The sequence below is a fragment of the Panthera leo genome, chromosome C1 (assembly GCF_018350215.1).
Source record: "Panthera leo isolate Ple1 chromosome C1, P.leo_Ple1_pat1.1, whole genome shotgun sequence".
In the NCBI taxonomy this organism is placed as follows: Eukaryota; Metazoa; Chordata; class Mammalia; order Carnivora; family Felidae; genus Panthera; species Panthera leo.
The window spans coordinates 6,431,842-6,459,455 of NC_056686.1; the positions used below are offsets into that span (position 1 = coordinate 6,431,842).

At 58.1% G+C, this 27,614-nt stretch overlaps 1 protein-coding gene across 5 annotated transcripts; it reads left to right on the forward strand.

Moving 5' to 3' along the window:
• The first annotated feature begins 148 nt into the window (after positions 1-148).
• Positions 149-27,614, forward strand: H6PD (hexose-6-phosphate dehydrogenase/glucose 1-dehydrogenase). 5 transcript variants are annotated; one of them, XM_042949351.1, is made up of 7 exons: positions 149-370; positions 984-1,087; positions 2,161-2,310; positions 10,991-11,627; positions 12,706-12,823; positions 24,617-24,886; positions 26,006-27,614. In XM_042949351.1, the coding sequence occupies exons 2-7, from the start codon at positions 1,077-1,079 to the stop codon at positions 27,367-27,369; spliced, it is 2,550 nt and encodes an 849-aa protein (XP_042805285.1). In that variant the 5' UTR covers positions 149-370; positions 984-1,076; the 3' UTR covers positions 27,370-27,614. The 5 variants fall into 5 exon arrangements, with proteins under 5 accessions (XP_042805285.1, XP_042805287.1, XP_042805283.1 ...); XM_042949353.1 differs by lacking the exon at positions 984-1,087 and having other exon boundaries at positions 258-370; XM_042949349.1 differs by lacking the exons at positions 149-370; positions 984-1,087 and adding an exon at positions 1,516-1,746.

Below are 27,614 nucleotides of genomic sequence, written 5' to 3' on the forward strand. Positions count from 1 at the left end.
AAGGAACTGACTTCCGGAGGCACCCAAATGAGCCAGAAAAGGGCTGCCCTGGAAAGGAACGTAGCCCTGCAACCCTGTGGTTTTAGCCCAGGGAGACCCACGCGGCACCTCTGACCCATAGGACTGTAAGATAATACGTTTGCATTGCTTACGTCACTAAATGGTGTTGTCACCGCAGCAATAGAAAAACAAACATTGTTTGCAGCCACTTCATGCGGACGTCACAAAGCCCGTCTTTAGGGGAGAAAAAGCGCTGAGCTTTCTCATGTCTGGGGGTGAAAAACTCGACTTGTGGCTGCAAATCCACAACACCTGTTCTCCCCCTCCCCTCCCGGTGCAAAGAGCAGAGTGAACGAGCAGAGCTGACTTGGTGAGTCGTTCTGAAAATAGAACCCACCACGTGATTTTCTTTCTAACTCCACAGACCTCTCTCGTGAGTCATTCATCTTGCTGGGTCTCACTTTCCATGTCTGTGAAGTGAAGCGGGCTGAGTTAACCCTGACTCCTGCCCACCCCACAGTTTAGGAAGATGAAAAAAAAAAAAAAAAAAGAGCTTGGCGAAGAGAGCCCCACGGTGCTCTTTGACAAGTCAGAAGCCACAGACACCGTCTGGGCCGCAAGATGCCGGTGTGGTGGGGGGGGGGGGGCATTGCTCTTCTCTTCCGGCTTCCTTCAGAGGGTTCTGGGCACACCTGGTCCCCGGTGATGTCGCCTGGAGCGTCTCGTAGCTGCTGGCAGCACAGAAATGAGCAACGCTTCGGGTTGGCAAACGAGCAGAAGCCAATCACAGGCCCTAATGGACAAGGCTGTAGATTTGTGGGTTTGGCGGGGGCAATACGCTTACACCTCGATGACACCAAAGTGTTTTCCTGATGGAAAGAAGGCAAAGCAATGGTCCAGGTCAGACTAGGAGGTATGGAGTTGGGACGAGCAGCTGTCGATGGGGAGGACCGTTGTAACAGCCTTGGCTCATTTCATCCTAGGTGCAGACCCCGCCCCCCTGACGCCTAAGGGGACACTCGAATATTCTTAATGGGCTGCTTACGGTTGACTTGCCTGTGGGAAATTTTTTAAAGATGCCCTCAAGGTACCTGCAGATCACCCTTATGATGGCTGTACAGGGACCCAGGAAAGGTCCCCTTGGCTCATCTCAGTCTTTGGGCACCTGCCATCTTCCATAATGCCTCCCTCAGCCCCGGTTCGCACAGTTGTGGGAGGGCACGGTGCACCTAGGGTTGCAGAACATGGGAAGGGCTCTTGGCCAAGAGTCCTGGCCTCTCCCAGACTGTTTTGCCTGGCCCCTCCCCTAGACCCTCCTGCCCACATCCAGCTGTGGAGGCAGCCCAGTGGGTACCTGGCTCCTCGATGCCCCCACCCAGGTCCCACCCAGCATACCGCCCGAATTCTTTGTGGGGCCTGCAGTGAGCTGTCAGCTCACTGCAGGCCCCCAGATGGCCCCTGGCCTTGATGACAGTGGGGCCCAGCCCCTTCCAGCTTCCCAGCCTTCCTGGAACCCTCTTGCCCAATATCCTGTGTGGTAATCAGGCCTGTTGGCCCCACACAGTTTTGCTGGCCACTGCCAAGTTCCTTCTGCTCGCTCTCAATGCTCTACCTCTCGCGGAACCTTCATGAAAGAAAAAGCTGCTACAAGCTTTCTTCTCTGCAGTCAGAATCCCCTCTCCTGGGTGCTCTGCACTCTTTAGCAGAGGTGACCATGCATTCTCCTGTCCCTGCAGTGGGAGGAAGGTGGGTCTGGGGAAGGGGTGGAGCTAAGGTGCTCTGGGAGTAGGGATGGGGGGGTCTACATCCAGGAGGTGGTCCTGGGTAGCCCTGCCTTAATTAGCCCGAGGTCACTCAGGACCTTCACTCTCAGGAAGGAGCAGCTGCCTCTCTAATGGCTGGGGTGCCACTAGGGGCCCTGACAGCCTGTAGGGCTGGGAGAAAGTAGGTACGAGGTTGCTGCAGGCTGAGGGTCAGATACTGCATGACACTGGTGAGGACGGGGGTAGAGGGCTCACATGCCATCGACTGGGTGCTGACAGAAGCAGCTGACCGTGTTATCTCACGTATCCACCTCACCACCACCCTAGAGAAAAGGCCATGCTCTCATCGTCCCATTGTACAGACGAAGTAACTGAGTCTCCGGTTTGTGTCTTCAAGGTCACACGGGTGTAAGCAGAGATTTGAAACTGAACGTGGAGGCCCGGCAATAGCGTGCTCTCTGATCCCTATATCACGACTTCTGGGCTCTGAAAGTGAGACGGACCAAGCTGCTCATTGTACAGACGTAGAAGAGCGAGGCCCGAGGAGGCAAGTAACCTGTTCCAGGTCCGGCAGCTTCTGCCAGATGCTGGGGAGGACCCGGCCACCCGGCTCCCAGGCTTCCTCCGCGACACCGCCACTTCCTTCCGCTATTCGGGTGTCTCAGAGGGCAGCCCCTAAAGATGCACCGCAGAACCGCAGAACCCGGTGCGGAGGGTCGGCCGGCCGCTTGCCCGCCCACTTCACTCTGAAGTCCCGCCCTCTCTACGCTAACCACGAAATCATCCGGGCGGCTCCGCCTCCCCCCACCCCTCGGTCGACCCCGAGCCAGGGGGCGTGGTCTCTCCTGCGCCTCCGCCCCTCGCCGGGGGCCTGACCGTGCGCGCGCGCGCGCCCCTGAGACGGCCCGACTGCGCGGGCGCGCGCGCCGAGGCCGCGGTGGTCTGGGGCCCAGGCCCGCGGGGGCCCCCGCGCTCCCAGGCCGGACGCGGCTCGGGTGGGGCAGGGAGGGGGCGGCTGGGCCGGCCGACTTGGCCCCCCGGCTACGCTCGGCGAAACCGGAGCGCGCGGCGGCCGCGCGGCCGCGTGACGCGCACCTGTCGGGGCGGGCCGCGCCGCGCCTGCGGAAGAGGATGCGCGGGGCCCCGGCCTGGCCCGAGCCCGGCCCGCAGCGCCGCGCGCCCCGCGCCGCCGCCGACGTTTCCCGGAGAAGCGGCCGGCTCTGACGGGCGAGATGAAGTAAGCTGCCTCCCCCGCTTGGTCTGCGGCTCCTTCGGCCGCGGGCGTTGTTGACAGTCGGCCGGCGGCGGCGCGCTCGCGCCGGGCCGCGCCGGAGGTCGGCGCGGCGGCCCCGCGGCCCGGCCGCCTCGGGCTTTCGGCCGGGCGGCGTCTCCGCGGCCACCGCGCGCCCGCCCGCCCGCCGCTGCTGGGACTCCGGCGGGGGCCCAGCGCCGTCCCGAGTTGCCTCCCAGCCCCGCTTCCTCCAAATAAATTGTCCACTTCCTCCTCCGCAGAGCCCTTGGCGGCGGGGGCCCACCAGCCCCCTTGGCGGCTAGTTTGGAGGGGCCCACGGCGTCCCCTTCTCTAGGCTTTTCTGGAAGTCAGCCCGGTGAGAGGAGGAACCCCGTGCTTTCTTTCCCGAGATCAGCTTGATCTCTGGCATTCGCCCTCCGGTTTCCATCAGCGTTTGCGGCACACCCCATCCAACGAAGAGTTTTCCAGAAGTAAACCTGTCCGCCTCTTTGAGAATCAGGTCACTTCAGCCTGAATGTCTGGTTGGAAATGAGAACTTCTGGAAAGGTCATAAACCTAAATTCTTTGCCCACCCGACCGCCTGTCCTCCCAACGGGGCGCATGGCTCGTTGAAAAGGTAGCGAATTAGGGGGAATTGGTGTAGAATGGGCAGATTTTCAGTGATTTTCCACATTCTCTGCCCTGATCGAAGGCGGATAGACGTTTTGAGTTTATGAGGCTCATCTTTTGGTTAGTTTTAGGAACACTCGAGATAACAATGCTCCCTGCTTGGCATGAAGAGAGCTCATTTCTCAGTAACTTTTCTTTGAGGTACGCGACTGCCCAACAAGTAACCCCTCTAGGCAGACATTCAAGTTATGTTTATACAAAGACTGGAGTTTACTAAGTTACTCTTGGGTCCGACAGTTTTAGGCCACCTAAACCTAGAGGTTTCCCTTTGGTCATCAGTGGCCTAGCCACTCCTGACTTTATTGATGGAATTTGAACAAGGTGAGGTGTCTTTGCATGATGCCGCATTTCCCGGTGGATTCTGCCGGACAGACCCTAACCCACGGGCAGAGCAGGAAGTCTCGTTTTGCTTTTTGCTGCCCAGGAAGTCTGGTTTTTGCTTTTTGAGAGCCTGGTGGCTCTTTGGGAGAGCTCTTACCACCATTGCCCTCTAAAATATTTTCACATCCGTGATCTGGGTTGTTTTTTTGTTTTTTTTTTTTTTTGGCCCAGTGTTAAAATGAGGCGGATGATCCCCATTTTACAGCTGGGGTTCACGCCCCTATTCTTTGAGCTAGATTATAAATCCGTTAAGGGCTGGGCTGGGGACTTTTAAGCATTCTCTTTCTAGCATTCTCTTTCTTTGATGCCCCCCCCCCCCCCCCCCCCCCCCCCCGTATGACTGGAAGGTCATGAAAACTGTTGATGAGCCGTTTCTTGGTATGTCTTTTTTTCTGTTGTGGGATGGTTAATTCATTTTGCAGGAGTTCCAAGAAACTAGCAAGAAAAGTACCTTTACTCACGATGCTGTTGGTTTCATAATGATAGAAACAAACATTTCTGGGCTGCTTACCGTTGGCTAGCTCGTGCCAAGTGCTTTATGGGGATTGCCTCATCTTGTGCTTCTTATTGACTTGTTTGCCTTCCCCGTGGTTGAGACACGAGAGAGATAGACTGTTGGCACCACCGTTGTTCGCGTCTCCTAGAGGGGCAGGATCCGTGTCCACACCAATGCAGTGTTTTAAATCCCACTGCTTGGGGTCGTAGTCACATGTTTTACTGGCACGTGGGACCTAAGTGCTGAAGCCAGACCGCCCGTATTTATAGCCGATCACCTCTGAGCTGCCTGCCTTTCAGTAAGTTCTTTCCGCCCCCCTCCCCGTGCACCTCGGCTTCCCCTGTGCTCATTCTACAAATGGGCATAGTAATGGTACCTAGCTCCTGGGTTGTGGCAAGAATTTAAAAGCTTCGATGCATGTGAAGCTCTAGGATTCGGCATATAGTTAGATGCTCTGTAAACGTTTCTTTTATCATTACTGGTGTTGTTGCTGGGCGTGCGTACTGGGCCGTAGCGCTTGAAGTCACCAGTAGAGATTTCTTCCTTCGTGCCATCATTCTGATGCAGATAGCTCGCACACAGGCGACAGTGGTCTCCTACAGAATGGGTTTATTTGTCCATTCAGCACATATTTATAGTGCACCTTCTGTGTGCCAGGCCCTGTTTTGGATACTGAAGGTAATCAGCGAACAAAGCACAAAGCCCCCTGCCCCCACTGGCACTTGCATTTTACGCGGAGGGGTGGCAGGCAATAAAACAAATACGCTTTTCACAGACGGCGTGTTAGAGAATGATACGTACTGTGGAGAGAACTAGAGCAGGGGCTGAGGTGGAGGTGGGAGGTTTGCAGTTTGCCAGAGTCGGCTGAGGAAGGCTCACCGAGGTGACATTTCAGCAAAGAATTCAAGTTAGCGAGGGAGTGAAGCACGTGGACATCTGCAGGGGAAAGTAGGTCAGGCAGAGCCAACGGTAAGTACAAAGGCCCTGAGGCAGGACGATGGGTGGCTGGAGCCTAGAGAGGGGCATAGTGGCAGAAGAGATCAAAGAGGTCATGGGTGGGAGGCCATAAAAAGGGCACCGAGTGCCATGTTCAGGAAAAGGCAGAAGAAACCGGAAGCCAATTAGGTGGTTCCTATAGGAACCCAGACGGGGGTGATGGTGGCTGGGACCAGAGTGGAGTGGCGGCAGGCGGGGAGTAGTTGTACTCTGGGTTTATTTTGGTGATAGGAACTGTAGGATCTGCCGAGAGATTGGATGACCCCCAAAGTTTCTGGCCTAAGTGCCCGGAAGGATAGAGTTACCATTTCTGGAGGCTGGAGAAGTGGAGCAGGTCAGGGGATAAGTCCCTTCAGTTTTGGACATAGTACGTCTTCTAGACACCCAGTGAATGGTGTCAGAGTAGCAGTTGATTGTATGAGCCTGGAGTTGAGGGGCAGAAAACCCAGACTGGAGAGGCAGATTTGGTGTCTTGTGTTGGTAAATGTGTAACAATTCTGCAGGGGTGGGGCTTGGTGAGGGGGGGCCCGATTTACAGCATTTGCCGGTATCTGTGGTGAAATATCCCTTCCCCGGCCGTTTCAAGCACCCCATCGTAGAATATCTTCACCTTACAGACATAGTAGATGGAAACAATGTCAAGAACCCAGGTTGATAGTAAAATACAGTAAAATAGGAAATGGTAAACTGAAAGTATTTATTACCTTTGAATATAATTTTTTGGGTTATAAATTGGTACGATTTGGTTTTAAATTTTTTTTGAGAGAGAGCAAAAATGCAAGTGGGGGAGGGGCAAAGAGAGAGGGGGAGCAGAGGATCCCAAGGGGGCTCTGTGCTGACAGCAGAGAGCCCAGCGCGGGGCTTGAACTCATGAACCATGAGATCTGGCCTGAGCCGAAGTTGGACGCTTAACCGACTGAGCCACCCAGGCACCCCGATTTGGTCTTTAATTTAATGGCTGTGTTTAACAACTGGCTTGAAAAATTCCTAAAAATTCAGCAGGTGAATCTTGCGTGCAGGTACAGGGCGGCTCTAGCACACCTTTGGGTCATAGGGACCTAAGACCCCTGAGAAGGTGATAGGAATAAGGATTTTCTGAGATCTGGGGAGGAAACTGGCCCCAGAGCCCGATCTTGCAACTCTTGTCCCTGACCCTTCCCAAGGGGCCCGGGGAAGGGAGGAGTCGAGGCCGCAGAGTGGCTGAAGGGTTTGACTGGTTTGGGTGTGTCTTGTGCAGATGGGCCGGGACCGGGAGAGTTCGGGGAAAACACTGGAGTTAGTGACTGGAGAGGGCGCTGGGCCCCTCCCCTCGCACTCTGGTTAAAAATGATCTTTAGTTTGAACTCTTGTTTTACTCCCACACATTCTTTCAAAAATTCCAAACTCCTGGGCTATGATTTGAAGAAGACAGGCCCCTCCTTCCCGCTTGGCAAACAGAAGGTGGAGGTCAAAGGTGTCGATGTGGCATCGGGAGAGGGGACAAGGCCGCCGCAGCCACTGACCTTTACCTCTCCGCTCCTTGCCCCTGCCCCGTGTCTGCTGGGAATAGCAGACCAGTGCCACTCCCCCTGTGGTTTACCAGCAGCCACCCTGCCACCGGAGCGGGTCGGGCATAGCTGCGGGGCTGCGCCCCACACCCGCCTCTTTCGCTTGGGCAGAAACAAAGACCGGAAGCAGATTCTGATCCAGACCCCCAGGCCCGCCAAGTCGGTGTTCACAGCTTTGGGAGCGTTGGCGGAGCTGTTCTTCCAAAGGTGAACCGCCCAGGATGCCGGGCGGGAACCCCTCAGACCGGACTCGGGGGGCAGGACTGCGGACACGGGCCCAGCAGTCCTGACACCCAGACGAGCCTGTCTGAAGAAGGTCCTCTGCGCCTCCCTAGACGAGGTCCCGCGGCACCGCACGCGGTGGGGTAGTGTGTGTCTGGCAAGTATCTGAGTGTCGTAAATGACACTGCATCCTTCACACGCTTCGGTTAAAGCTTCAAGAGTCTCGTCTTAGCTTCGGAAGGGCACGTGGTCATCAGCTCTTTGCTTCCCGTTTCAGCGCCCCTCTCCCCTCCCCCGAGGCAGGCACCCGGCTGCCCTACAGGAAGGCAGAGCTGGGGCCTCTCCCTGATGAGAGAGGGGTTCTCTCCTTTCCTTGGAAAACCCGGGATTGGGGGGCAGCAGTCAAGTAGCGATCCTTCCGCTAAGTCTCTTCGTCTCGTAGGTGGGGCAGGGGGGCCTGGCCAGGACAGACGCCTCGGTGAGAGGTCATCGAGGTGGCGTGGTGATTCACGGCAGGAGCTGGAGAAGAACCACCACTCAGCCCAACACGCAGTCCCGCAGGCTGCCCTTCCTGCGCCGGAGCTCTGCAAATGAAACTTACTGTGAATGAAAGATACAAACGGTTCATGGCAGTATTAGCGGTTGGACTGTCACGTCCAGGCTTTTTGGCTCACTTCAGCTGTGTGATTTTAGGAGGTGCCTGTAGGCCCATTCCTCTTGGAGCAGGCAGAGAGGCAGGGGGAAGTGCTTCAGAAAACCCCGCAAAAGCAGAGCCGTGCCGCGCGAAGGTGGTTTAGACCGTCGGTGGGTGTGTTGGAGCCGTCTGGTTTCCCTGTCGCCTCACCCCTGCTCCAGAGCTGGGGCCCTGTTCTTGACTTCGTTGGGCTTCGGGGAGCCTGTTTATTTCCCTGTCGGGGCAGCGAGGAGGATGACCGTACCGGTCACTGTCTCCCTCCCCTCGGGGCCGGGAGTAAGGACCGGTCTGGGGAATGTGCCGTCAATGCCCGAGTTGGTTCCTCGGGGCTGCCTGCGGGGCTGAGCTCTGTAGCCGCTGAGCTGCGCGGTTCTGTCGGGCAGCGGTGGCATTATGCACCCCCCCAGGAGCCAGGAAGCGCCTGGCACTGAGCTAGGTTAGTTAATGTCCGCATAGGGCTTTGTCGCCTGCATCATCTCGGCTAATCGTCACAAGCCCCTCATTTAGTTCAGTGGTGTTAGCCCTGTTTTGTAGTTAGGAAAAGTGGACCCAAACTGACTCACACAGCCAGGAGGTGGTCTTGAGCCCTGGTCCTCTGACCCAAATGCCACATTCTTCCACTTGACTGAGGAAGCCGTTCAGCACGGTGACTGGAGGCTCGGGCCTGGGGACACGACGGTTCTGCAGTCTTCCGGGCTTGGGGGAGAGGGACTGGTCCTTGGGGCTCCCTCACCTGCCCATCCAGGCTCTCTGAGGTTCCTGACTCCTCCTCTTGTCCCCGGCACTTGTCAGTCCGGAGCCCCGGCTCCGGGGGTGGGATCAGGAGCTCTGAAATGCAGCTCGCCAGCTGGAGGCTCCTCCTTCTCCAGGCTGTTCTCCGGGCTTCAGATTTCTCACCGCCTCTCTCCCGCACTGACCTTGCAGCTCTGTCTTCCCTCCAGACGGGCGATTGCCAGCCAGCCGAGAAGGAAATGCGTGAAGGGCCAAGGACAGGGGTTGGGAAGCGGGAGAGGAAAGGCTGGTCCTGTGGCCCATCTGGTTCGGGAGTGAGCGCACAGGTTAAGGGAGAGTGCAAGGGGAAGGCTGGAGGCCTCGCAGCTGGTCTCTTTACCCTCCACGTCAAGCTGAATAGTGGAAATGTCTGGTGTCCTGTAGATTCTGACGCACATCCTGTCGTTGGAGCCTCATCTTGGTTTGGCCGCTAACTGCAACGTCAAAAGAGACGAGGAGGAGGCAAAGGGAAAAGGGGGGGCTGGGGAGTGGGCTGTCAGAGGGTGGCCAGGTCCCTCTCAAGATGGGGGATGGTACAGGGATGCAGGAAGGTAAGGGGGCCGGGTATCGCCTCACCCCTCCGTGTCCCTACCGTACAGCCAGACTCGAACCTCACGGTTGAGGGTGTTGTTCACCCTTCATCCGGGAACACCTGCTGTCAGTCATCTCGGTTCCCTGTTCAGTGCTCCAGCGCCCCGGGCTGGGCCCCGTCGCCCCTTCGAGTTCTCAGAGCCGAGTAGCTGGCCACGCCTACTTTCCCCCCTCACTTCTCCCTTTCCCCCAAAGCCCTGGCCTCCGTTGGAAGTCGGAGAACGGGAGAGCCGCGGAGTAAGAATTGCACACAGTAAGCCCTCCAACCTTGGTCAGAACAGAAGGCAAGTGAAAGCAGATCCTCTGGCGCATTCGTGGCGGGTCCGAGGCCTCTTGCCTTTCGTACGTGTCAGCGGCTTTAAATTAGCCTGAAGAGCAGCCAAGGCACGAGGGAGGATGCAGCACGCACTTGCTGTGTGTCAGCTCGGGGGCCAGAGAGCCTGGCGCCTGTTGGGCTCCCTCCTTCCTCACCTTCCTTCACCGTCTGAGCCTCAGCTTTTCTCTCTGCAAGAGGGAAACTATCACGGCACCCACTCCATTGGCTGTTTTGCCTGCACTCAGTGGGATCTTACGCACGGAAGCGCTCCGTTCAGGGCCGCTGCTGTCATTAACATACCCTAGTGCCGACTACCACTTACGTAGAGCTCGGGGGTGGTGGGCAGTGTCCTAAACATCTGATAAATATTAACTCATTTTCTCTTTTTTTTTTAAATGTTTTTTTATTTATTTTTGAGACAGAGACAGAGCATGAGTGGGGGAGGGGCAGAGAGAGAGGGAGACACAGAATCTGAGCTGTCTCAGAATCCAGGCTCTGAGCTGTCAGCACGGAGCCCGACGCGGGGCTCGAACTCATGGAGTGTGAGATCGTGACCTGAGCTGAAGTCGGATGCTTAACCGACTGAGCCACCCAGGCGCCCCTCATTTTCTCCTTCTAATAACCCTGTGGTATAGGTCGCTGTCACCCCTATTTCAGATGGGGAACCCGAGGTTATGAGAGATTAAGTAATTGTCCAAGGTCAAACAGGGAGGAGTTGAGCTAGGATTCCACCTCGTTTGGTTCCAGAGTCTGTGTTGTTATTCACCGTGCCGTAGGAGATATTAGTAATCGTTCTGGGCCCGGAGCCCAGCAGACACGAGGGAAGCCAAGCGAGGAGTGACGGGGGTGATCCTGTCTTCTTGTAGTTCCAGCCGTCACCGAGGGCCGTCTACCATTCCCGAGCTCGTGGGCCTGGTGGTCTGTGCTCATGGATGAGGTTGGCGTCGATCTTCCAGTGGGCACCTCCAAATCCTGCGGCGGCCCCGGGGGCCTCCCCGGAGCTTCCTGCGGCACCGCGGTCCGTCTGTAGCAACTGGCCTACCCCCTCCCCGCGTACGGTCCCTGTTTACGGGGCAGGCTCCCTACGCACCAGCTTCCTGGCACAGAAGCCAAGTTGCTGAGGAGGGAGCAGCGGGGAAGCCGTGGGATGATAGCATTTTTCTGAGAAACGTGGTTGATTCCTGCCAGGCAGGAAACGTTTGAGAGCCTGGAAGTGTGTTTACCTCCATGTCCCAGCCACCTGAACCATGTCTGATCTTTCCTTGTTCCTTGTCTGCCTCACCTATGCCCAGGCACCCTGGCTGTTGGAAGATGCTCACAGTGGCGATGTGCGTGGCCCTCCTGGGGTGCCTGCAGGCCCAGGAGCTCCGGGGACACGTCTCCGTCATCCTGCTGGGAGCAACCGGGGACCTGGCCAGGAAATACTTATGGCGGGGGCTGTTCCAGCTGTACCTGGATGAGGCGGGGAAGGACTACAGTTTCAGCTTCCACGGGGCTGCCCTGACGTCCACCAAGCAGGGCCAAGCGTTCATAGCCAAGGTCCTGGAGTCCCTCTCCTGCCCGGAGGACGTGGCACCCGACCGCTGCTCCGAACTCAAGGGCCAGTTCCAGCGGCTGAGTGCGTACCGCCACCTGGCGACGCGTGAGGACTATATGGCCCTGAGCAAGGACATTGAGGCACAGGTCCAACGCGGGGGCCTCCGGGAGGCCGGCAGGATCTTCTACTTCTCGGTGCCACCCTTTGCCTATGCGGACATTGCCCGCAACATTAACAGCAGCTGCCGCCCGGGCCCGGGCGCCTGGCTGCGGGTTGTCCTCGAGAAGCCCTTCGGCCATGACCACCTCTCAGCCCAGCAGCTGGCCACGGAACTCGGGGGCTTTTTCCGAGAGGAGGAGATGTACCGGGTGGACCATTACCTGGGCAAGCAGGTGAGCTGCAGCCAGGAGTTGGCGTGAGCCGGGCGCGGGGAGACCCCACCTGCGGAGCCACTCTGCTGATGTGGGATCAGGCCTGAGCCGTCGTGAAATCCGAGCTGCCATGGTCAACCTGAGGGCCGGCAGGCGGCGACAGGCTGGAGGAGAAGCAGGGCGGCAAGGGGCAGGACTGTGTGGCCCTGGTCCGCCTGTCCAGCCGCGTTCTGGATCAAGCAGCAGTCGCTGCCCTGCATCATCTACACGGGTGGCCCCGGGACTCTGGTGTCGGCCTGGCTTCCAGGGGGTCCCGGTGGGGAGATTAGAATTAACTTATTCCACATCCGACTGCCTTTTTTCAGTATCCGTGTCTTCCTGAGTTCTGTTTTGAGCCAAAGGCTGGTAACAAGGTCTCGCGCTGCGTAGGGACCCTAAGTCCATGTTCCTCAGCCAGGTTCTGTGGCGGAGCGCGGGGTGGCCTCCTGGGTGATGCAGGCTGGCTGGCCACTTCACTCTGGGCAGGCCCTTGGAGTGCCTCTAGAACATCTCTCCCTAGAAACCCCAGCAGAGAGCACAGAGCACGGCACCCTCTGGTGCTGACCAGGCTGGGTGAGCCCAGGGCCACGTGGGTGGGCACCTCATAGTTTTCCAGGACGGAGGCATTGCTTTCTGTCCAGCCCTGTTTGGAGCGGCAGCATCCCCAAAGAGTGGTCCTCAGAGGTGAGGACCTGGTGAGGTTTGCACCTGTTCCTGGGAAAATGAGAAAAGAATACTGAATGCATTCAATCTAAAGCTTTTCTTGCTCCATTTTTAGTGGTAAAAAGATGTCTTTCTTTTATTAAAAGTCGATGGTCATAGAAGATAAATAATCCGCAGTACTTTTTTCCTCGCAAAATAAAAAGCAGGTAACGCTGTGGAGGTCACTTACAAGTTTTTGGAGTGCGCGTAGAGCTGTGAGGTCCCAAAGCCCAGGGACTGTTGCATCCCGGGAGCGTCTCCTCCGAGCAGGGGGTAGAGAAGCGTGGGCCCTTTCTCGGAGTCAGGATTCCTTCTTCACCCTGAGAACCAGCGCCCAACTGGCCTCCTTCCCCGGCAGGCCGTGGCTCAGATCCTGCCTTTCCGAGACCAGAACCGCAAGGCCTTGGACGGCCTCTGGAGCCGGCACCACGTGGAGCGGGTGGAGATCATCATGAAGGAGACTGTGGATGCCGAGGGTGAGTGAATGGCCCCCGCGCTCCGCGGCTCCCCGGCCTCCGCCGGCCCTGTGCCTGGTGAGATGCGAGGGCCGGGGGATCTGCCCAGCCTCTGCGCCCCGGCTGGTGCTTCTCGGAGGGAAGTTTCCGCCGGTGTGTGGTGTTCCTGCGGGGCCTGCTGTGGCCCAGCTCTGGCCTGTGCTAACCCCCAGGGCAGAGCCCGCCCGGGCCTCGCTGCCCTTAGGGAACGCAGGCTGGGTGAGTAAACTTGGCTTTACGTGGCCAAGACCTTACGTGGGTGTGGTGGGGCCCATCAGAGCTGCCCCAGGGCTGGTACCGGTGGCGCCCTCTGCCCAGATGCTTCTCCTCACCTCCTCCTCGCCTCCCGTCCCTCCTGTTCCTTCCCAGCTCGGCCATCACTTTCTCAGGGGGCCTTCTTGACGAGCTCCATTCCCCTCACGCCCTCGGAGCACCATGTGCCTCCTTGGTCCGCCCTCCAGTCTTTTCTGTGTCCTGTCCGGGTCCAGTGTGCCTCTCCCACCGGACCGAGGGGGTCAGGTGCCTCCTTTCAGGCTCCTGGCGTGCACGTCACAAGCGCTGAACGAATAATGAATGAGCAGCGTTGACCGGGGAGCCTCCGGCCTGTCTCTGCTGGGTGACCTCAGCACATCACTCCCCTCAGCTGCGAGATGAGCGGGCCATATAGAAGACCGCTGCTGAGGCTCCGCAGAGTGCTGGCGTTCTGTGACTCCCTCCACTTTTTTGAGCCTTGACTGTATTATGGTCAGAGCATCGGTTCTCAGCCAAGACCATAAAAGCTAATTCTTCTTGTGTCCGTCCCCCCAGTGGCCATCTGAGGTGGGTCCTATTATTAGCTTCCACTTACGGATGCGGTTTCGTGATGTGCCCAAGGTCACGTGGCAGGAAGCGGTGGGGCCGGGTCCTTGGGGTGAGAGGTCTGGCTTTGGCACCCAGGCTCCGTAGCAGTGCGTCTAGCTCATCCCGCTGGCTGCTGTCTGCGGGGCCGAGGCCACTGTCCTCGGCCCACGGTGTGCCCCTGGGCAGAGAGGAAGGCAGACCCCTCGGGCCTGGCTGGGGGTCCAGGAGGTCTGTCTCCTGTTTGCCTGTTTCTCTTTTCCTTTCTCCTTCCCTTGGTTACTCTCTCCAGCTTCCCTCCTTTCCTCTTCAAACATGTATCTGGTGCTGGAGGCTCCGTGTGAGGGCGATGGCCATATGGAGGGCAATGAGGCACAGCCTCTGCCCCCCCGACACCTCTCGCTGGGGGGAGAGGGTCTATTAGGACCGACTCCGAAATGACTGATGCAGGCCGACAGTGCCGTGGGAGGCAGGCAGGAGCGGGGGTGCCGGGCTGGGGCAGTCGGGCAGGGCCCCGTGAACCCAGCCTCTGAGGGCATTGCCGTCCTCGAGCGGAGCTGGGCTTCTCCATTCCGGAGCCCCTGTCAGGACACTGACCCTCTCCCCGCCGCATTGAGCCTTCGTGGGCCTCGGGAACCCGCCCCAGCGTTTCCGTTATTTCCCGTTCTGTCCTCAGCAGGGGCTCAGGCTGTGGGTTACCTCCTTGTGCCGCTGTGTGTCCGCCGCGCTCGTGGGGGTGCGGGCTGGGCCCAGCTCTTGCTTCACCGGCAGAGAGCTGAACTTCAGATCTGGTGCTGAGGGCGTGGGATGGTGACAGGGTGCCGCCGTCACCTTCTGCAGCCCAGCACCAGCCTCTGCCCAGACTTGGCTCAGCCACCGGCAGGGCCGGGACACCGGGACGCCTCCCCCGCTTCTGGCGGCCCCTTCCTGTGCCCACCCTGCGCTGGGGAGGAGCGGTGATGGCTGGGGTTACCAGCTGGCACCATCGCCCCGTATCCCTTCCAACCTTCCACCGTATTTCCCTTTCGATACCTGATGTCACTTGCAGGTCTCTTTGCGGGATCCCTAGGGAGCCAGGGGCTGAGCAAACCAGAGGCCTGCTTACCCAGCAGATACTTTCGGGTTTTGGAGAAAGGAAAAGAGAAGGCAAGGCACAAAGGCAGACAGAGGCCCGGGCAGGACTGTTTGCCAAAGCACGGCCGGAGACAGGGAGAATCTAGGTTCGGACAGTACCAGACAGCTGCGGCCCAGGAGGGTGGGCACGGTGGCCCTGCCGTCAAGGCTGCCGCCTGGGACCAAGGCCCAGGCCCAGCAGCCTCAGGACGTGGGTTCGGAGGGGAAGGGGGTGCTGCTGCCACGCCCGGGAGCACAAGGCTTTTGCCCTCAGCTGGGCCCTGTGCTTTCAGCCCAGAGGCGCAGAGACACAGGGCAGGGCAGGCAACTGGGGCGGGGGGGGGGGGGGGGGGGGGGGGGGGGGGGGGGGGGGGGCGGGATTCTATACCCGCCCCCCCCAGGGGCTCTAACCCATAAGGGTGTGGCCTGCCCCGTCCTCGTCAGAGATGCCATCCTGGGGGTTGGATCTCCCTGGTCGGCCTGTCCGCCCCCCAGTCGCCCGTCGCACTAGTTCAGGCCGGAGAGAGAGGACAGGAGATGTGGGCCCCGAGGCTGTTCCCCCTTGGCCAGTGAGTCCCGTGGCCGGCACATCTGGGCCTTGGCCGTGCCTTCAGCAGTCGGGATGGGAAGCAGGCAGGGGGAGGGGCTGGCCTCCTGCTGGGGGTCACTGTGCCTTGCTGTGCGTCCTTGTGGGTGGCCGGCCAGCTGCTACGGTGGGACTGAGGGCGGCCTGGGAGCTTCCAAGGTGGGATTCAGAGCGCAGCAGTCGGCGTCAGGCTTCAGAAGGCCAGAGTGCAGGGGCGGTCTCCCCTCGCGGGGGGCAGGTGCCGCTTCAGCTGTGCGGCGTGGGGAGCCTCCGGGGTGGCCCAGCTCCGGGACCCTCAGGGATGGCAGGCTACACTGCCATTCGAGTGCCGCAAAGGGAGGGGGCTGCACGCCGGGCCTGGGCGCTGGAAAGGGACTTCTGAGTGGCAAGGTCGTTTGGATGTCCCGTCCCCGCCCCTCCCCCGCCGCTGGGCCCCAGTCCACTCATCCGAGTGGTTGAGGCTGGCTTCCCCAGCTCCCTCTCTCCTTGGCCCTTGAGTGGCTCTCTCCTTCCCTGCCGCAGCCTCTGGCCCAGAGGAGTCTGCTGCAGTGTGAAGGCTGCCGCACAGGCAGGAGGGAGAGAGTGAAAAGGGGAGGAGGAGAGGAAAAGCACTTCCTTCCCTGGCCCCAGGGCCCCCTCCCCCATCACACCCAAGGTGCCCCGCCCCCTCAGAGCCACAGAAAGCCTGGGGGGCCGGATCTCCTGAAGCAGCACCATGGGCTATACAAGGAGTGACCTTGGCTGTGTGGAGATGACCCCTGCTGGCCCTCATGGTGGCCGCCGGGAGGCTCTGCTGAAGGGAGGGCTGCGTCATTGATGGCCCGAGGGACAGCTGTCCAGGCTGGTCTGCCCTTTATTCTGGGGGCGCCGGGATGGGATCCAAGTTCTATGGCACCTCAGAACCCAAGCTTCTCACCCCTGTGCCTGTGGCGCAGTCCGTGCGGGCCCTCGGCAGTTGGCCTTATTGCCAGGATGTGCTCACGGCATCTCCGCGCCCCTCTGCTGCCCTGCTTTCCCCTCTTGGTGGAAGGCTTTCTTTTCTTTTCTTTTCTTTTCTTTTCTTTTCTTTTCTTTTCTTTTATGTATGTATGCATAGATGTATGTGTGTATGTATTTATTTATTTTAAGATTATTTGTTTTGAGAGAGAAAGCAAGCAGGGGAGGGGCAGAGAGAGAGGGAGAATCCCAAGCAGGCTCTGCTCTGTCAGCTCAGAGCCCAACGTGGGGCTCGATCCCACGAACCGTGAGATCAGGACCTGGGCCGAAATCAAGAGTCAGACGCTGAACTGATGGAGCCACCCAGACGGGCAGAAAGAGGGACACTTCTCGAGGATGCTGTAACTGCCCCTGCCGGGGAGGGTTCCAACCCCCTGTTCCCACACCGGGGAAGGAGCACAGGGCACGCTGACCTCTGAGGGCTGGAGTGGCCATTCAGTGCCCCTCACGCAGGGACCGAGGCAGCCTGGGTCCTCCCAGGTGCGCACCAGCTGTCCTGCCCTCCGGCCCTGGGCCCCCCTTTCTGCAGGGCCATCTGCAAGGTGAGCTCAGGGCGGCTGCCTGGCCTCCTGACCGGGGAGAGCGCCGGCAGACCTGCTCTCTCCTTGGCCCTCCCTCCTCTTTATTTTTAGTTATCCCCGAAGGTACGGGTGGGGATCACGGCTAGCTTTCAGTTTTGTGGTTCTTAAGTCTGTGTTTTCCCGGGAAAATCTGGATCTCCCGCAGCGTGGAGGCGGTGGGGAGGGGGATTGCGGTCCCCGTTCTGAAGGGTGCGATCCTCAGCACATCTCTGAATGATGATGACGATCTCTGTTGCCTCTCTCTTGGGGTTGTTTGGAGGCTTAAATGAAATCACATACATGGAAATGCTTTACCAGTGGAAATGCTGCTCTCCTTGCAAGTTGTCAAGGAGAGGAGGCTGCCTCTCTCTCTGGGGCTCCCTGGGACTCACATGTGACTCGTGCCGGGTTACGCGAACACCCGTAGTTGGTCTATAATACTCCTTTACGTCCAGCCTTCGCCTGGTTCATCTCTCTCTCACATATGGATGTGAACATGTATTTCAGCTTCCACCTGTCAACAATCTGTAGAGTGTATACCTTGTAGTAACTATCTCTGTGAAATTTCTGTTTCTGTCACAGAATATGGATTGCTGTGTTCTTAGGCATTTCACTTTTTGCTATTTTATTTATTTATTTTTAATTTTAATTTTTTTAACATTTCTTTATTTTTGACACACACACACACACACACACACACACACACACACACACAGTGCAAGCAGGGGAGGGGCAGAGAGAGAGGGAGACCCAGAATCCGAAGCAGGCTCCAGGCTCCGAGCTGTCAGCACAGAGCCCGACGAGGGGCTCGAACCCACGAACTGTGAGATCATGACCTGAGCTGAAGTCAGACGTTCAACCGACTGAGCCACCCAGGTGCCCCCTTTTTGCTATTTTAAATAGTACTTTTCAGGCTTTAAAAATTAAGATATAATTCATATATTATAAAATTTACCCTTTTAAAGTGTACAATTCAGTAGCTTTTAATTTATTCACAAAATTGTTTGACCGCCGTCATCCTAGAACACTTATGAGCCTTTAAAAAAATATTTTTTCCTTTGAGTGTACTTCTGAAGTGGAATTACTAGCCAAATGGTGGAAATTACGTTACAGCTCATTACATCTCATGAGACCGTTTTCCAGAACGTATGCAACAGTGGTGTTCGTACCTCGTGTTCCTACAGCTTTGCCTGCATTGGTGCCAATGTCCCTCCCGTCCTCGCCGGTGTGGTGGGTCTGTGGGAGCTTTTTTCAGGCACATGGGACACAGCTTGTCTTGCCTGCCGTGGGATGCTGCCCCACGAGGGTCTGAGGGGTAGCCCGGCTGAGGGGCAAAGCGGTGGGTCTCCCGTGCTTGTGACCTTGTGATCCTGGGTAGCGCTGGCCTTGAGCCGTTTGGAAGCCAGGTTTGTGGTCTCGCTCCTAGCTGTCCAACCCGGTTGAGCTTTTTTCTGTCCTTATTCAGACACCAGTGGGTTTTTAACCCTCAACTTTTGATCTAGGAGAGGATACCAGGAGTGAATAGAGATCGTTTTCAGGAAGAATCAGTCCACAGTAACTGGTGGAAAACCGGAGTGGTTGGCATCCGCAGGAGAGCTGGTGCCCCGGCTGGACCCCTGTCCTGCGGTCGGCTGTGTGGTCTCTCCCGGAAAGGCGGTTCTGAAAAGGCAGAGCTTAACCGGGAGGGGCTGCAAGTCTCCGGGCTGTGCTAAACACGGCCGCCCCTGAAGCTTGAAATTAAGGAATAAAGGAAGCTCTCTTTTACACAGCGGGTAGTAAACCTGTGAAGTGCATTCTCCCCGGCCTTGAGAGAGGATAAAAATAGGAAGAGGGCTACTTAGGGATTTGCTAAACTAATGAATGGTAAACAGATAACAGGGCCCTTGAAGGACTCTGCTGGGTTCCCTCCATCAAAAATTCATCTGTTCTCCAAGCTTTAACTATCCTCTTTATACTCTTAAATCTGTAATCCATTGATTGCAGGGCACACATTTTTTTTTGAATATTTGAACATCTCTGAAGTTGCATTCGCCGTTGATGGGGCACCATAGCTGACGTGGTTGGCAGCCCGTCTCTTTCTCAGCGGTAGTAAAACCGTGATGCTCTTGCCATCGTCGGCATTTTGGACTTGATGAAATCCAATATGTCTCTGGCACTCATTGCCTACCCAAGCCCTAGTCTTAAACCTCTTGCTGTCTTCTTGATATTTGCACCAAATGTCACCACTTTCAGACTCAGCAGATTCAGAACTCGAACCGCCATTGAACTTTTCTCAGGAAACACTACTTGCGTTGTCTAACTTCTTTATCTCCAAATGGTGACTGTTCTCTGCATTGCCGGCTGCTGGTCCTTCTTTTGCAGCTCCTATAATAATAAAAATACTAGCCGGTATCTCCCGGCACTTCCCGTGTGCTGGGCTCCGTTCCAAGCCTCGTAGATGTGTTAACTCATTAATGCTCGCAGCAGCCCTGCAAGGGAGGGACGGGACTTTCCCTCTTTTATGTGTGAGACAGAGCGGCTCTCGTGGGGCTGCAGGGCTGAAAGATGGGAGAACAGGTGTTCGAACCCGTACCTCCTGGCTCCACAGACCACACTCCAGAGCCAGTCACCGTGAAGCATGTACTCATCCCCCGAAGAACGTCTTTGTCTTTCCCGTTATGTCATTTGCCCTAGCCCTGCTTCCTTCCCTTAACTGCCCCGAACGCTGCCTTGTCGGACCAGTCCCCTTCCCTGAAAGTTTGTCTTGCAGGTAGACCGGAGACGGCCCGATTGACCCGCAGCACCTCTGTTACGGTTCTCCTTCCTGCTTTCACACTTATTTGAAAGAGTCGTGTTTGACATACAATTCACATATCAGACAATGCACCCATTTCAAGTATCCAGGGCAGTGGATTTGTCAATTCGAGAGCATTTTCCACCCCCCAAAGAACCCCTGTGCCCCTTATCCTCATCCACATGCCCCTACCCCACGCAGTCACGAATCTGCTTTCTGTGTCTACGGAGCTGCCTCTCCCGGACATTTCCTGTAAATGGAACCACGCAACAGGTGGCCTTTCGTGTTTAGCTTCTTTCTCCGAGTGACGTGTTTTCAAGGTGCAGCCATGTTGCGGTGTGTACCGAGACCTCATCTCTTTTTTACCGTGAATGATAACATTTTACGTATCCATCGGTTGATGGACGTCTGGGTGGCTTCCTCTTCTCGGCGATTGTAACAGTGCTGCCGTGAACGTCCGTGTACAAGTGTTTGTGTGGGCGTGTGTTTTCATTGCTCTTGGGTGCACACGTAGGAGCGACATTGGTGGAGCCTACGGTGATTCTGCTCAACTGGTTGCGGTCAGGAACTTTTAATATAGCTCCTCAGACCTCTCAGTCTAGCGTCCGAGGCCCTCTCTGTCTGCTCGCGCTCGATTTCTGCTGTTCTGAGTCACAGACTGGCTGCTTCTGCCAGGCCGGGCTTACGTCGTCGTATGGACCGTGTGTTGGGGCCCCCGTGGCCCGGCCCCGGCAGGCATTGGGTCCCTGACCTTTGACCTAGAGCCATCCTTCCAGAGCCCAGCTCAGGTTGCTTCCCCCACTCCACTCCTGACATCCGCTGGTGCTCATGCCATTCAGCACCCTCCTCCCGAGTGGCACGTTCACTTGTATGGTTGTTAAAAACTGGGAGTGGTAGGAAGTTAAAAAGGAGGCGTTTGCGTGGTAAGAATTGCGGGCTCTGGAGCTAACTGCCCGAGTCTGATCGCATTTTTACCTCTTTGTCAGCTCTGTGGCCTTGGACAAGTCACCTAACTTCTCTGAACCTTCGTTTCCTTGTATTTTTAAAATTAAAATGTGTATTTTTAAAAAATATGTATTTATTTTTGGGAGAGCGCAAGTGGGGGAAGGGCAGAGAGAGAGGGGGACACAGGATTCGAAGCGGGCTCTGCGCTGACCGCAGAGCGCCCCGTGTGGGGCTCGAACTCACGAGCTGCGAGGTCACGACCTGAGCCCGAAGTCGGACGCTCAACTGACTGAGCCACCCACGTGTCCCTTAAAACTTGTATTTTAAAAGTAAGACCTGCTTATATATCAGTATTGTGAGGAGTAAAGGGACTGATGAACACTGTTATTATATAGTCATTATCTGTTCTTGATGTCCTTCTTCTCAGCCGTATCGTAAGAACTTTGAAGACCAGAGCCCTGTGGGGCTGGAGGAGCTCAGGCACCGTTTCAGCGGGCGGGCACTTTGGGCATTTCGGTTGGCACAGCCGGGCTGGATTCTCCCACTCTTTCAGGGCTTAGCGTGGCCAGGGTTGCACCCTCAAGTTCTGGCCGAGAGCAAGAGTCAGACTCCTGCCCCTGAGGACAGAGGTGCCTTCTGGCCAGCAGGTTCCTGGGTCCATTTCTTGCCCCGCGACACGGTGTTCCGTCGGGCGTGGCACATTGGGCTGAATTCAGGGCACGTTCCGCCAGTCATGGCCTGGCCCTCCTCGCCGCCCAGCTGGCAGGAGCACGCGCCACGAGCCTGGTTGGGGCAGGTGGCTCAGGACTGGTGCCGAGGACCCCGGGTGGCCCCTGTGAGGGAGCGTGCGGGGCCAGCCAGGTCTGAATTAGGGGCCACTTCTTTTTGCTTGTTTGAATTAAATATTAACTAGATCAAAAAGAATTCATACTAAATATATGTAGGACGTGTAAGAACTACGATATAACACATCGAGTGTACCCACCAAGCCGTTCTTTCAAAAGTTTATTTATTTATTTATTTTTGAAAGAGAGGGAGAGTGAGCAGGGGAGGGGCAGAGAGAGAGGGAGACACAGGATCTGGAGCAAGCTCCGGGTTCCGAGCTGTCAGCACAGAGCCTAACATGGGGCTCGAACCCACAAACCGTGAGATCGTGACCTGAGCTGAAGTCGGACGCTCAACCGACTGAGCCACCCAGGCGCCCCCCAACCAAACCATTTAAAAAAATTTTTTAAGTTTATTTACTAAGAGAGAGAGAGCACAAGTGGGGGGTGGGGCAGAGAGAGAGGGAGAGAGAATCCCAAGCAGGCTGATATGGGGCTTAAACTCACAAACCCTGAGATCATGACCTGAGCTGAAGTTGGCCGCTTAGCCGACTGAGCCACCCAGGCGCCCTGTTTTTAAAAAGAGCTTTATTTTTATTTTTATTTATTGTGTCTTTCCCCAAATTCTGTCCCATTTCCTCCCCTTCACTATTCCAGATCTGGGGTAGGTTACTGTCTTCATTGTTTGTGGGTAAGTCTGATTCCGTAAACAATATATTGTTTCATCCTGAAGGAGAGGCATACCGTGCGTGTGCGTGTGTGTGTGTGTGATTGCGTGTGAGTGTGGGTCTTTCTGCCCCTTTATCCTGCACTCAGGATAGTCTCGTCAGATCTGTCTTCTCATGACTGACTCTTTTCAGATGTTTCTTATCCATAAAACCCATCCGTGGAATTTCTGACTGCCAGACGTACTTTTCGTTTGTTGACGTTGTGTTTATAGTAGTCATTTCCTATCCTGTTTTCAAAATTTTTATTTTATCAAAGCAATCCTGTTTCTTCCTCCTGACGTGATACTTTTGCGATTGATTCGTGATGATGTGTAGATGTCCGTTTTCTCTGCCGCCCGGTGTCTCGTGGGTGCGGCTGCGGGGCCGTGTCGGGTGCGAGGCCAGCAGCAGTGGGCGGACAGGTGCGGCGCCTATTCTGCGGGACTCCTGTGCGTGGCAGGGGGAGAGACGGACGGGCACTGAGGCAGTCAGCGGGGCTTGTGGAAGACAGGGCCCCCGGACAGCCCCGGGGGTGCAGGCCAAGAGGTCAGTACAACCCTCCAGAAGCCGAGACTTGTAGGGCATTAGGAGTTGCCGGGCAAAAGAAGCAATCCTGAGTTCTAGATGATTCACACAAAGCCTTTGACGGACGATTGCCCCTCCTGCCGTGATGGCAGACTCTCTGTCCAAGGCTCCGAACCGGCCTGGGCGTTGGCCGGTCGGCGGAATATGAACCAGGCCATGTGAGGGGTTGTGCATTTGAATCCGAAGCTCTACGCCTGTTGGGTTGTGTGTATCCGAGGCACCGATAATCAGACCTCGTGCTGCGTCCGGAGGATATTGTGGAGTCGAGCGTGGGCTCGGCCAGCTCCCGACTCTGCTGGGACGAGCCCTAGACGGCTGGCTCTTCCCTCCGGCGTGGAACAGGGATAACCGTGGGCGCTGCCCCTCGGGAGCCTGTGGGCAGGTGGGGGGCTGCCGCCGCGGGGCTCTGTGCTCGGTGTTGTCTGTGTCGCTCTCCTTCACCCTGTCACCCTGTCCACCTGCCAACTCGGCGTCCTCCCCTGGATGTCTTAGTCTTCAACACACCCAGGGGAACTCATGGCTTCCCCTCCGCCAGACTGTTCCTCTCCCCGTGGCCCTCTACCGCTGCCCGTCCTTGGCTCAGGCCCCAAATCTAGCAGTTCTCTTGTGCCTGCCCCCAGCGGTCAGCAGGTCCCGTCACTTCTGCCCCCAGAACAGATCGTCCACTCCCTCCGGCTCCTCTGCTGCCACATCAGCCCCAGCCCGGTTGCCTTTCCGCTGGGGCAACCGCACAGCCTCCTCCTTGGCCTCCTTGGCCTGCACCGTTCTCCCCGCAGTGGGCCAGGATCGTGTCTCTTCCTGCATCATTCTCCCCACCTGCTTCCTCTGAATGCGGACCCACGTGCCACCAGCCCCTGCCCTCCTGGCCTCTCCGTCTTGCTCACCTTCCGTTAGGCCCTCCCAGCCGAGCTCTTTCCCGCCTCGGGCTGTCTGCGCCCGAAGGCTTCCCCGCCAGTCTTTCCCTCGCTTTTGGCAGCGCTGACTCCCCTGCCCTCAGAGGACCCGCCCTTTGCCCTCTTCTGACTCTCTGTCTCTAATTCCTTCGTTGACTTATTTTTTCCTCCCTCCCACTGAAAGCTGAGGACAGGGACCTCCTCGGCCCCTGCACGCTGCCTGGCACATTTGTGCCCTTGGTAACGGGGTGGCACCTGTTAGCCCCACTTAATGGCGGGATGCAGGGACAGACCCAGGAGTCGGGTAACGCCCAGGACCACGCTAGCAGGCGGCAGCCAGAGCCCAGAGCCCAGGCGCTCGCCTCGATGCTGTGGCCTCCTGCGGGGCCACACCTCCCTCCCAGCTGACGCCTGGGGAGGGTCGGGAGTCCGGCCACAGATCTGCAGGTAAATGCAGTCTGGCCTTCTCCGGGACCAGACCCTTCACTGTGCAGATTCCCGGGAAGGCCCAAGGGTTTGACAGCTTCACTTAGAGTGTTCAGAGACACCCTCCTTCCTTCTCTTAATTGAGATTTGCTCTGACATAAGTCATGTTTGGAAGTTCTACGGACTGGGGGATGAAGACGGCAGGGGCAGGCGGCAGGGACAGGGGGCCAGGTGTGCCTTGGGGAAGTCTGGCATGTTGCCCTCTTTTTTTTTTTTTAAGCTTATTCATTTTGAGAGAGAGAGTGAGCATGAGTGGGGAAGGGGTGGAGAGAGAGGAAGACAGAGAATCCCAAGCAGGCTCCACACTGCCAGTGCACAGCCCATCGCGGGGCCCGATCCCTGTGAGAGCGTGACCCGAGCTGAAACAAAGAGTCAGACGCTCAGCCGACTAAGCCCCCCCCCCCCCGCCCCCATCACCAGGCGCCCCGCTGACTGTTCCTTACAGCCTCTGATTCCTCTCTGCTGTACAGGCCGCACCAGCTTCTACGAGGAGTACGGCGTCATTCGCGACGTGCTCCAGAACCACCTGACCGAGGTCCTCACCCTCGTGGCCATGGAGCTGCCCCACAACATCAGCAGCTCAGAGTCTGTGCTCCAGCACAAGCTCCGGGCCTTCCGGGCTCTGCGGGGCCTGCAGAAGGGCAGCGCCGTCCTGGGCCAGTACCAGGCATACAGCGAGCAGGTGCGCAGAGAGCAGCAGAAGCCGGACAGCTTCCACAGCCTGACGCCGACCTTCGCAGGTGGGCTCGGGGGCCGGGCGTGGGCAGCCGCCGCCGGGGGCAGCTTTCCAGGCTCAAACACGCTTCGCTTTGGGTTGGAAGGGACCTCGGGTGGGGTGTTCACGAGGGTGCTTGTCGGCGAGGAGGAGATTCCTTTGGCTCTCCGGCCTCCCCCATCTTAAAGCGGTAGGTCACCTGTTGGGTCCGTGTGGGGGTAGGGCACCCGGTAGTCATCTCGGTTCGGGCCACGTCCACACACACCCGCAGAGCTCTCTGAGCCGGGTTCAGACCTGGCCCCCCCTTACATCTAGCCCCCAGTGAGGCTGCGGTTGTGTCCGGGCCCAGCCCGGGCCCCCTCCAGCAGGCAGTCACCCTGCGGCTCAGACAGATGTCCACCGGCGACATCCCATGGACAGTTCCACGGGCCCAGAGCGTTCCTGGAGAGGGCTGGCTCCCTAATGTCGCAGGCAGTAAACTCCACTACAAGAGCAGTGGCTGTTTATTGGGCACTTACGACGTGCCAGGCACTTTTTGCATGTTACCTCGTTAAATCCTCGCATGCACAAACCCGCGAGGCAGGTATGATTATCATCCCCATTTAAAGGTCGGGAAATGAGAGGCTCGGTGAGGGTGGCACAGACTTGCCCAGGGTCGTGCAGAGAGAGGACTTGGGAAAACCAGGCTAGGAACACACGTCAGGAGCACGCTCAGCTTCTGGTTCTTACGGCCGTGACGGCGCCCTGCAGGCCCCTTTACCCGCACACCACCCTGCCTCAGGTACCCCCGGGTGCTCTGCGGACTGGAGGGAAGCGTTCCTTCCCGGCCGGAGTCGGGGTTGGCCCGACCTCGCCCCCACCGCGAGACTTTGGTTGTCTCTCAGGGGGACTGGGACTCTAAGGTACCTCACTCACGGAGGTGGGAGTCCGAGGTGGCCCAGAGGCTGCATTTCGAGCGCTGGCTGGCAGGAGAAGATGCTGGAAAGGGTGAACATAGCAAGGTCACGGGTGCTCCACAGGCTGCCTGCAGGAGGGGGCAGCAAGGAGAAGGGCTGGCGGAGGTGAGGAAGGGAAGGCCGGCGCCCCGGGAAGTCCTTGGTTCTCTGTGCCAGAGCGTGAGCCCTGCCGTCCCCTGTCACCTCAGGCGTCCTCGTTCACATGGACAACCTTCGCTGGGAGGGCGTCCCTTTCATCCTGATGTCCGGCAAAGCCTTGGATGAGAGAGTGGGCTACGCGCGCATCTTGTTCAGGAACCAGGCTTACTGTGTCCAGAACGACGAGCACTGGGTCGCCGACCAGAGCCGGTGCCTCCCTCGGCAGATCGTCTTCTACATCGGACACGGTGAGCTGGGCAGCCCTGCCGTGCTGGTCAGTCGGAACCTGTTCAGGCCCTCCCTGCCCCCCGAGAGCTGGAAGGAGCTGGGGGCCCGGCCGGGGCTCCGCCTCTTCGGCCGCCCGCTGTCCGATTTCTATGCCTACAGCCCCGTGAGGGAGCAGGACGCCTACTCCGTCCTCATATCTCGCATCTTCCACGGCCGAAAGGACTCCTTCGTCACCACGGAGAACCTGCTGGCCTCCTGGGGCTTCTGGACCCCCCTGCTGGACGGCCTGGCCCACGAGGTCCCGCGCCTCTACCCGGGAGGCGCTGAGAACGGGCACCTGTTGGACTTCGAGTTCGGCGGCGCCCGGCTGTGCTTCTCGCAGCAGCAGCCGGAGCGGCTGGTGCCGGGGCCCGGCCCCGCGCCGATGCCCAGCGGCTTCCAGGTTCTCAAGGCCAGGTACCGAGAGAGCCCGCTGATCTCGGCCTGGCCCGAGGAGCTGATCGCGAAGCTGGCCGACGACATCGAGGCCACGGCCGTGCGGGCCGTGCGGCGCTTTGGCGCGTTCCACCTGGCGCTGTCCGGCGGCTCGAGCCCCGTGCCCCTGTTCCAGCAGCTGGCCACCAGGCACTACGGCTTCCCCTGGGCCCACACGCACCTGTGGCTGGTGGACGAGCGCTGCGTCCCGCTCTGGGACCCCGAGTCCAACTTCCAGCACCTGCAGACCCACCTCCTCCAGCACATCAGGGTCCCCTACTACAACATTCACCCCATGCCCGTGCATCTGCGCCAGCGGCTGTGCGCCGAGGAGGACCAGGGCGCCCAGACGTACGCCAGCGAGATCTCGGCCCTGGTGGCCAACAGCAGCTTCGACCTGGTGCTGCTGGGCATGGGCGCGGACGGGCACACGGCCTCCCTCTTCCCGCAGTCGCCCAGCGGCCTGGACGGCGAGCAGCTGGTCGTGCTGACCGAGAGCCCCTCCAGGCCGTTCCAGCGCATGAGCCTCAGCCTGCCCCTCATCAACCGCGCCAGGAAGGTGGCGGTCCTGGTCATGGGCAGGGTGAAGCGTGAGATCACCGTGCTGGTGAGCCGCGTGGGCCACGAGCCCAAGAAATGGCCCATTTCGGGCGTCCTGCCTACTTCCGGCCAGCTGGTTTGGTACATGGACTATGAGGCGTTTCTGGGATGAGGGCCCCAGGGGCCTCTGCTCACTCCCGCTCTCGCTCTCCCCGTCCTGTCCCCTCTCCCCGTCCTGCCACCTGCCCTGGCTGCCTGGAACCCGATGCCTCGGGGCTAGGCCGCCAGAGAGGAAAGGACGAGGCCTTATCCCAGTCCCTTTGACGGTCCCTGTCTAGTTGTGGTGGGTAGACACAGGTGCAAGGAAGAAACGGAGTTTCTGCTCTTGAGAAGTTTCCGGTCCCGTTCGGGAGAGAA